At 37.6% G+C, this 9,935-nt stretch overlaps 1 protein-coding gene across 2 annotated transcripts; it reads left to right on the forward strand.

The window, feature by feature from the left end:
• The first annotated feature begins 664 nt into the window (after positions 1-664).
• LOC110818855 (Protein kinase superfamily protein) lies at positions 665-9,123 on the forward strand. Of its 2 annotated transcripts, none has more exons than XM_088221582.1 (16): positions 665-1,116; positions 1,246-2,261; positions 2,504-2,802; positions 2,891-3,035; positions 3,906-4,021; positions 4,660-4,868; positions 5,226-5,645; positions 5,744-5,784; positions 6,381-6,449; positions 6,609-6,709; positions 6,802-6,886; positions 6,981-7,079; positions 7,162-7,230; positions 7,554-7,685; positions 7,853-7,947; positions 8,553-9,123. In XM_088221582.1, the coding sequence occupies exons 2-16, from the start codon at positions 1,452-1,454 to the stop codon at positions 8,647-8,649; spliced, it is 2,787 nt and encodes a 928-aa protein (XP_088077708.1). In that variant the 5' UTR covers positions 665-1,116; positions 1,246-1,451; the 3' UTR covers positions 8,650-9,123. The 2 variants fall into 2 exon arrangements, with proteins under 2 accessions (XP_088077708.1, XP_088077709.1); XM_088221583.1 differs by having other exon boundaries at positions 665-1,039.
• The last annotated feature ends 812 nt before the right edge of the window (positions 9,124-9,935 follow it).

Consider the following 9,935-nt stretch of genomic DNA (forward strand, 5'->3'; position numbering starts at 1 on the left):
TTTCTGAAATAAATAGTATACCGTCATCAACAAAAGATCAACTAAAATTAGTTACTTGTTTTTTGTTAAAGCACCAATTTGATACAAATTAAAATATAAAATATTATTTGGGTCCATCAAATTATTAATAGCCTATTTGATATATTACTAAAATGTAAGAGAATTTTTTTATGATATTTTTAAAAGTAAGTTGCAAGTTATACTATTATTATTGTATTCCAATATCATTGCTAATTTAGTTATTCCTATTATATATAACTACAAATATTTTACTATTTTAAATTAAAAATATTAAAATAATGAAGTGTTTTATATTTTATTTTTTAAAAAGAAATATAGTTTTGAAATAACCCCTTATTTGATCCAACCGTTAAGAATCTCTACTCACACAACTTGTTGTGAGCTCGATCGCATTTGATAATTTCGTAAGCCAAAAATCAGGCCTTTACAGCACAACAGTCATAAACCAATAGCAAGTATCAACTCGGCAACTCCAACAAACCGTCACATGCAGTTACGAGCTAAAATCCAAGAAAAGCCACACAGCCCCTTGAGTTCCTCAGACAGGTCCCTGCCTCGTCGTTCAGTCAAAATCCCAAGGACATTCTCGTCATTTCATAGTTCCTTCCAGGCGCAAAACCCCGCTAACCTGAACGCATTACGCGCTGCGCCCACTCTGCGCACCACCGCCACCACATGGCCACGTGTCGTCAGGACGTTTGCTACTAGCCTTACGTGTGCTCTCTATACAAAAAGTGCGCATTCACGCTGGACGCGCCCGTTGGCGTTTCTACCCATTTGATCAATTTTTTTCTTTAGCCAGCTTCCCACCGATTCCTCCTCCTTCAAGCTTAAAATACAACGAGCAAATTTTCACCATTCTGCTTCCTTTCTTTTCTCGCTCTCTCTCTCTCTCTCTCTCTCTCTCTCTCACGGCTTCTCCATTTTAAATCAAAAGCCTACTTTCCCTTCGTCTGGAAAACTTGCCTCCTCTATACTTGAACTCTGCAGTGACGTGTTTGAAGAAAAAGAAGTAGAAGTAAAATTTCTTTTCTCTTTGCTTGCACTGTCTATCTCTTCGATTTTGATGATCCCTGGTTTTGAAGCTTTTTGGCGGTGAGTAGTGGATTGTATTCAAAAATCTGAGGCATTTGCTGATAACATACTGAGAAACGACATGAAATGCGTGTTTTCGCTTCTGTTTCTCTTTGCCTTCTTGAACTTGTCTGTCTCATCGATTTGCAGGGCTTATTCTGTTAGCTGCTGATTCGATTGATAGTCCATTTGGCTTCCCGAACTTTGTAAGAGAGTAACAGCAAGAGGAAGAGGGAAAAAAAGAGGAAGAAAAAGAAGAGGAAGAGCGTGAGTGCGTGCATTGACGCGTGCTTCGGGGGTTGGGTTAGGTGGTGTGTTTGATTTTTTGATCGTCGACCCTTGAGGCCCGTGTAGAAATGCCTCACCGAACCACTTACTTCTTCCCTAGGCAATTCCCGGATCGCGGGTTTGATGCATCGGCTAAGCAACTTCTCGGTGATCGCGAGAAGAAGACTTCTGCTGAAAAAGACTCGTTTCACGTTGAAAAGGACAAAGTAGACCCCAAGAAACCGTCCTCAAATAAGGATTTGTCACCCTTTCTCACTAAAAACTCTACTGTTTCGGATCTTTTATCGGGACTTGGAGCTGGCACTGATGACAAGTACCAAACCAAGAAGCAACAGTTCGCCGATTTCTGCGAGTGGTTGGCGGAGAAGAAAGGAGAGAGATCGTCTAATCAGACTAAACTTGCTCGGCTTTACTCCAGTGATATCGATGAGGACCGTGAGCTCCTCCTCTCTCCGCCCCACGAGGCCATCACCAGTACCACCACCACTACACCGTCAGAAGCTGTGGCAGTGGTTAACGACCCGAGAGACGAACGGAGCTTTGGCCGGCAAGTATCGCTGCCGAGACTGTCGAGCGGTAGCAGTTACGCCGGGAGTTTGTTTTCGGGGACCACGTTGGACGGAAACTTCTCGAGCATCGATGTGAAGGACACGTCCCCGCGTCTGTCGACAACGAGGCAGGAGGTGGAAGTGGAGGTGGAGGCCCAGGAGGATGAGAGTAAAGAAAGCTTGACACAAAGGGCCAAAGAGAGCTTCTACTTGCAGCTTACGATGGCGAGGAAGCTCACTATGCAAGCAAGTCTCGGTTGTGAGCCTGTGCTCCTAAATGACTTCGGACCTGATATTGTCGACGCTGAAACTGTCTCCTATCGTCTCTGGGTATTTAAACTATATATCTACAATCTCTATTTCTACATACTGAAGGGATTGTTTATGGGATCCCTCACGCTGCATCTTGGTTCCGTTTCCTGATCTGGTGTTGACATCTGTCGTCTCTGTCTGAGAATTTTCACTACAGTAGTGAAATATTTTTTGGCAATAGTAAACGTTGAGTTCCATGTATCTGTAAGTGTGAACTTCAAACTTTCTGCAAATGAATGTTGACTCTATTTGTTTTTCAGGTAAGTGGTTGCTTATCTTATAGTGACAAGATATCAGATGGATTCTATAACATTTTGGGGATGAACCCGTACCTCTGGGTGATGTGTAATACTTGGGAGGAAGGAAGACAGTTGCCACCTCTCTTGTCGCTTAAGGAAATCGAACCCAGTGAGATGCCCATGGAGGTGGTTCTTGTCGATAGACGAGGGGACTGGCGACTTAAGGAACTAGAAGATAAAGCACAGGAGTTATATTGTGCTTCAGAGAATACCTTGGTGTTAGTAGAACAACTAGGCAAACTTGTTGCTATTTACATGGGGTACCCTTCATTAGTTTTTGTTGGTTTATTGTTTGGCTATTTCTTTTAGCTGATCTTTATATTTAACTTTCACTTTTTGAATTTTAAGGGGATCTTTCCCGGTGGAACAAGGCGATCTACACAAACGCTGGAAAATGGTTAGCAGGAAGCTGAGGGATTTTCAGAAATGTATTGTGATTCCGGTTGGCAGCCTATCTATGGGGCTTTGCAGGCATCGTGCCATTTTATTCAAGGTGACAAAATGAGTCTTATATTCTTTGTATTTCCTTAATGGATATGTAAGAAACGTGTAAGCATATACTGTTTGAAATTTCCTGACATGTTTGTTGTTGTTTAACATTGTCACTGAATGCTCCTCGGTTCATCAAACTTAAAGATGGCCAGTTCTGGCAATCTGTTCCCCACTCATTTTTCTTTCATTTTTTTTAGAGACACCTACTTTAATGAACCCCAAAGTTATATAGAGCAACCCATTAGGAGTACTCTATACTTGATTATTCAGTGAGGTACTGGTACCGTAAAAATGATAAAATTTATCTGAAACGTTTGCCCATTTAGAGTTTTCATAAGAAATCTTCTGATTAAATCGTCCGTTCTCCCCCCTTCCACTTTTTTTTTTTTAAAATACTATTATATTTTTCAAGAAATTAAGTAGCCTCCCTCTTCAAAAGTTTATGTAAGATATCACTAAAAAAGCTGTATCTTTAGATTTTCTTTTCCCCCCCCAGTTAAACATCTCTCATCGAAAGATGCTGGATCCTTGAATCAGACTATTCTGTTCAAGTTTAACGTCCTATCTATTATCACCCTTTTACTCTTAAGCCAAAAAGAGAAAGGATTATAAAACAGATTATATGCTTATCTCAGCAAAGTAGTGATGAACTGTTTCTGTCTCAGATGCACAAAAGAGGCCATAACAAATTTTAGGTTGTTTTTCCCCATCAAATTCAACGTAAGCTGGCCAAGTTTTTGGTTTGTTAGAAAGCTACAATATTATGATGTTTCATATTAAAAATTGCTTCTTGTGAAAGATGGATAGAAGGAAATTGTTTTTTCAGTTAAAACTGGTCTGGAGAACGTGATACATTGTTTTACATCTGCAGAAATTGGCAGACTACATAGGTTTGCCATGTAGGATAGCTCGAGGTTGTAGGTATTGCATGGCAGACCATCGATCATCTTGCCTTGTCAAAATCAAAGATGACCGGCAGTTGTCAAGGTTGGGTATCTTCCGCTTGTTACTATTTTAATTTACATGGGTTTTAATTTTCATGAGAATCTTGCTTTGACTGTGAAGTGATTGATAAGATTTGATGCCTTCTTGTAAAATATAGAACAGAGAGGAGTTTCTTAGTTTTTAACTTTTGTTTCTTTATATTGTCCTCACTCCTTCGGTTGCACCTCCTTTGAGCTTATAGATAATAAACTGATATTTCTTCTGAAAAATAATATTGTCCAGGACACGCTGAGTTTAAGTTGTCTTAATTTTACTTTGGCTCCCTGGTGATGTATATAATTTCTTTTTTATCTTCTTGACATTTTCCCTGACATTAAATATTATTTACTAGTTGGTCATATAGCACTCATCTGGCTTACTCTTGTTCATTTTCTGTGCTTCCAGCTCTTGACCTCCTTTAATTTCCTTTGATGGTTTATTACCGTTACAATCTTGCTGGCGTTAATATATTAGTTTCCCATATCTAGTGTCTAATATGTGATGATGTATATATTTGAATGAACTAATTGCATACACCATTATTCCAAAAAAGCTGATAGCATGTATCATGGAATTTAATTTCAAAAATTTCCCAAAATTTCAAACCGTTTGTTAATAGACGAGTATACATATCTTAACAGGGAATACGTGGTTGACCTAGTTGGTGAACCAGGAAATGTCCATGGTCCAGATTCCTCGATCAATGGAGGATTACTTTCTCAGCTGCCTTCACCACTTCAGATTTCTCATCTAAAAGAATTTCAACAGTCTTATGTGGATAGTGAAGTCTATTGTCAGATTTTAGATTCAAACCAGCCATGTCTTCCCTCTGAGAATCCTCAAGATTCAGGTATGCTGTGTTTTATGTACTGTAAAAGATAATCCTGCTGTTGCTTCACTCCTAAGCATTGTAGGATGGCAGAATAGATTGGGACATGGGGTATTGTTGTAACACAACTGTGTCAATGTTAAGATAAATGATATATTTTCTTTATAAATTCAAAGACATTTCAACTTCAATTGCATATGGTGGTGCAATTGCCGCACAAATGAATAGCATACTGATTTGTAATTTACAAGCATGGTTCTGGGCTTTGGGTGATTTGGAAGTGCTCTATCATCTTGCCTATTAATTGTATGGACAACATTTTTCCAAGCGAATGGACGTGCTTGTAAACAGTTTTTACTGATGGACCAATTCCTGCAGCTTATGAGCAGGAGTTTCAAAAGTTGAAGGAAATGATTGAAAATGTTAGAGGCTCTGTTTTTGCTCGTGCCGATAAATCATGTCATGGAAAAGAGTCATCTCTGATGCCTGTGGAAACTGCTGGTGGAGCAACACTACATGACAAATCAAGAATTGGTGGGGAGACGGTAGCTACATGCGGAACGTTCAAAAGAGAGATTGTTACACCTGGGAGTGTAATCTTAAACAGTTCTATCCAGGAGCCAACTGGAAACCTATCTATTCGATCTGGCTCAGAGGAGGTTGAGACTGCAACTAGTGATGATTGCAAATTTTCTATGGAAACCATACCAAGATACTTGAATCTTGAACCTTCTCTTGCAATGGATTGGCTTGAGATATCGTGGGATGAATTACATATCAAGGAGCGCGTTGGTGCTGGTATTTATGCTGGCCTTTTCTAGTTGGTTAGTTCATCTTTTTCTGGAAGATGCATTTGAAAGTGAGTCAAGAGACTAACAATTTTTAAATATCTGCAGGATCTTTTGGGACTGTGCATCGTGCTGAGTGGCATGGATCGGTTAGTTCTCATGTTCTATGATCCAACTATTTATGCTAAACTATGCCACTGGCTTCTTACTTTCAGTTCTTTTATGCTATATGATTTTTATTTCATCATTCTATATACGATGCTTACCATCTTGTCAGGCACCTTCTCTTGTGAATTTGTTGGGCCTTGCTAAGAGTATTTTGTTTGTTTTTGTGTGTGTGTATATTTAATGTTGTTTCCATGATATAATCAAAATAATCTGCCTGCACCCACAAGGAAGCCAGTTTCTTGCCCTAGGGAATAAATGTTGGGGAAAATTCCTGCATTAGGCTAAGCCTCCGGATTTTTCCGTTGCGCTGAAATATTTCTGACAGTTAGTTGATTTATTCATGGAAAATTTTTCTTTTGGGTCTTGGGTAGCCATTTGATCTTCCAAAGAGGCACCTTCTCAGGCATCAACTATGGGTGTATAACCAGAGGACACATCATATAAATTAAGACATTACTAGTTTAAGGACCTTTTCTAACTTATCTAGTCATTTGTTCTTTTGAAAAATGTCCATTGGGTTTGTGAACTTATAAACCATTGCTATTAACCTCATGTTAACTGCTTTCTTATATTGCAGGATGTCGCAGTGAAGGTTTTAACCCTTCAAGATTTTCATGATGATCAGTTGAAAGAGTTTCTAAGAGAGGTATGTATAGGTAATTTTTTGGCATGCCTGGCAAATGTCAGTTAACTGTCGCATAAAAGCTTTTGAATACTGTTGAATCATATATACAAACTGTTCTCTTAGATAATGTTAGTGGTGGTATGATTCCATGTGGCTCATTGTTTTTACCTTTCTTTCAAGGTTGCAATAATGAAACGCATCCGGCATCCAAATGTAGTTCTCTTCATGGGTGCTGTCACAAAGCGTCCTTATCTGTCAATTGTGACAGAATATCTTCCTAGGTAAATTATCTTCCTCATTTAAATTTTTGGTATTTATTTCCCAAGCAATATGCATGGGCTAAAATATTAGCTTCCTGGTTCTTTTGTAACAGGGGTAGTCTGTATCGGCTCATACATAGGCCTGCTTCCGGGGAAATGTTAGATCAGAGAAGAAGGTTACGTATGGCATTGGATGTGGTGTGTATTATATACTTTTTTATTTCCTGTTTCATATTTCATTTTCTTATGACATGTAATGGAAGATAAATTTAATATAATCTCATGGATGCAGGCCAAGGGAATTAACTATCTTCATTGTCTTAACCCTCCTATAGTCCACTGGGACCTGAAGTCCCCAAATTTATTGGTGGACAAGAATTGGACAGTCAAGGTACTAGATCAACGTGATTGCAGAAATTTTAATGTATACAGTTGGTTTTTTGTTTGTGAAATCTGATCTTGCTTAATCTCAGGTGTGCGACTTTGGGTTATCGAGATTCAAAGCAAACACTTTCATATCATCAAAATCCGTTGCAGGAACAGTAAGTCTCTTTCTCACATACTAAAAAGATATTGTCAAAAACTTTTTGACAGTCAATAGTATGACATTTGTTTTTTGAATTTAAACAAGGTTTTTCTCCTTCTGTTCTTTTATTTCCTCTCAACTGGAGAGGGGAAGGAATTGATCTTAGTGAAATATGCATTTCTGTACCGTCAGTGTTCCTTTAATTTGATTTTTGTACACCAGATATGTTTGCTCATTAATCTATATAGAAAGTCAGATATCTCCATCAATATATTGCAGGTTGAATGTTTAATTGGCAGATGCACAATCAGCATGTAACTCTCTTGCTTTTATTTTCAGCCTGAGTGGATGGCTCCAGAATTTCTCCGCGGTGAGCCTTCAAATGAAAAATCTGATGTCTACAGTTTTGGGGTGATACTTTGGGAGCTTGTAACCATGCAACAACCCTGGAATGGACTTAGTCCCGCACAGGTATGATAAGAATCTATATCTATTATTTGTCCAATAACTTTGCCTCTTCAAGTGATGATCTGGATTAGTATATTAGAATTGGCATTAAATTACGTCATTCTATTGTGACAATTATTTCTAAAGAATTATTTTTAGAATTCATGTTGGATGCTGCCACAACCTTTCAGGTGGTTGGAGCTGTTGCTTTTCAGAACAGAAGGCTTGCTATTCCACCAAACACCTCTCCAAAGCTTGCTTCCCTCATGGAATCGTGCTGGGCTGAGTAAGTTTTCAACACTCTACATAATTCTTATTATGTTTTAAATAATATTTTATTGCTCAAAATAACCTTCGATTAAATGTGAGATATTTGGTACGGATTAGATTGTTAGTGTGCTACATAAATACGTCAGTCCTTTTCCAGCAAGAATAGGCTTTTTTTTAAAAAAAAAAAGTTCCTCTTCTCCAAAATTATTTCAAGGGGAGGGGTTTTTCTTTTTTAAAAACCAAATCAATTAGTAGAAATAGATGTGGCATCATACCTGAAACTTTTGGATGTTGGGAATACTTTAAACAGTGTGATCCTAGTTGGTACTCTTCGTGGAATCTTGTGGTTTGTTAAATTCTTAGTTGATAAGAGCCACTCTCTCCAAACTACTTAAACTTGCCTTGTTTAGGTGAAACCTGTTTACGTGCATATATCTTTCTGGTAATGTTACCTTGGTAGCCAGCAACTGAAACTGTTTTTGCTGAATAAAAAAAATTGTTGACTAAATCAATTTGTCGGTGAGCATTAACTTGTCCAGATTATTTGTTATTTATTTCTAGCTTGCAATTCAATTCTTTTTGCCATGTCGCTGATGGTGGTTTCTTATTTTCCCTTGGCAGTGACCCTGCTCAGCGCCCATCTTTTGCCAGCATAGTGGATATGCTGAAGAAATTGTTGAAGTCTCCAGTACAGTTTATACAAATGGGTGGACAATGACGGGGCAATGCTGACATAAGCAACCGGAAACACTTATGAATAATAACCTTTTGCTGACTTTTGAAATTTAAATTAAATACAGTAACCGTAGCTTGCTCCCGATAGACAATATACTAACAAAACACCTCTATTTTTCTGGTTTTAGTATTCGTCCGGAAAAAAAGAGGCAGAAAAGGAACCTTTTTTTGGTTCTGGGCAACTGTATATGCGTTGCTTATCTAACCCCTATTTTGAGAGGCAGGAAAACCCATCAAGACAGGCCTACAATAAGAAATGCAGAGAAGCTCCCTTCTGCCCATGTGGTGTGTGTATAGGTCTTTTTCATTGGGCAGCCTTTCTCATTAAGTTACCAAATCTCAAGTATTTTGGAAACTTAAAAGAGTTGTTCACTTGGCTATATATCTTCTGTTATGTAACTGATTCTGCCTGTAATAAATTATTGTCTCATAATTAACTGTCTTTATTCCTGTTCCATTATTTATCTTGGTTTGCTGACATATGCATCTAGGAGACTTACGTTTGGCACGAAGATAAATATATATATATGTATGTATGTATGAATGCAAACAAATTTTGCTGTTATCCTTGTATATATTTTTATCTCGACCAAACTTCAAAGGCGATATGTTTTCAGATATTTTTTCTTTATATTTTGTGAGTCATTATTTTTTGGTGGTTAAAAAAATGATGTTACAGAATGAATGAAGTTGAATAAAAAGCAGTATGGAACTTAGGGATCCAGATAGCAGTTTGTTGGTGTCAGCGAGAACAGGTAGACAGAACAAGTTCCCAGTCTGGCGTCTTCTTATGGCCTACGTCAAGAAGAGGTAATTATTTCTCTTTTCTTTTCTGCTTTGATAACAATTGAGGTTAATGCTGTTAAATGTTGTATTTGTCGCTATTGGCTTGTAAGAGATTGAGTTGGTTGTATTACGCACTAAAAAAAAAAACAACTTGCATGGCTGATAACAACAAAAAAAACATGATGACAATAAAAACACTATGAGGTAAGAGATGATACTGGAGATAAATAATACTAGGGAAAATTCGAAGTCCCACTGGAAAATGTAACATATATATATATATATATATTTCTGTTCTTTTCTACTATTTTTTGTTTCTTAGACGCGGTTGAAATTTTCACGTGAGATCTAAAATGTAATTTTTCTTAATACTTGATGATAACATGTGATCTTTTTTGTTGATGTTTTATGTATAAAATACGCTCAAATCATTAAAATTTTAGATTGGTGCAGTTCAAAATCAAATTAATGCTTGAAAAACTA

The sequence above is a fragment of the Carica papaya genome, chromosome 1 (assembly GCF_054855325.1).
Source record: "Carica papaya isolate Zhongbai chromosome 1, ASM5485532v1, whole genome shotgun sequence".
NCBI lineage: Eukaryota > Viridiplantae > Streptophyta > Magnoliopsida > Brassicales > Caricaceae > Carica > Carica papaya.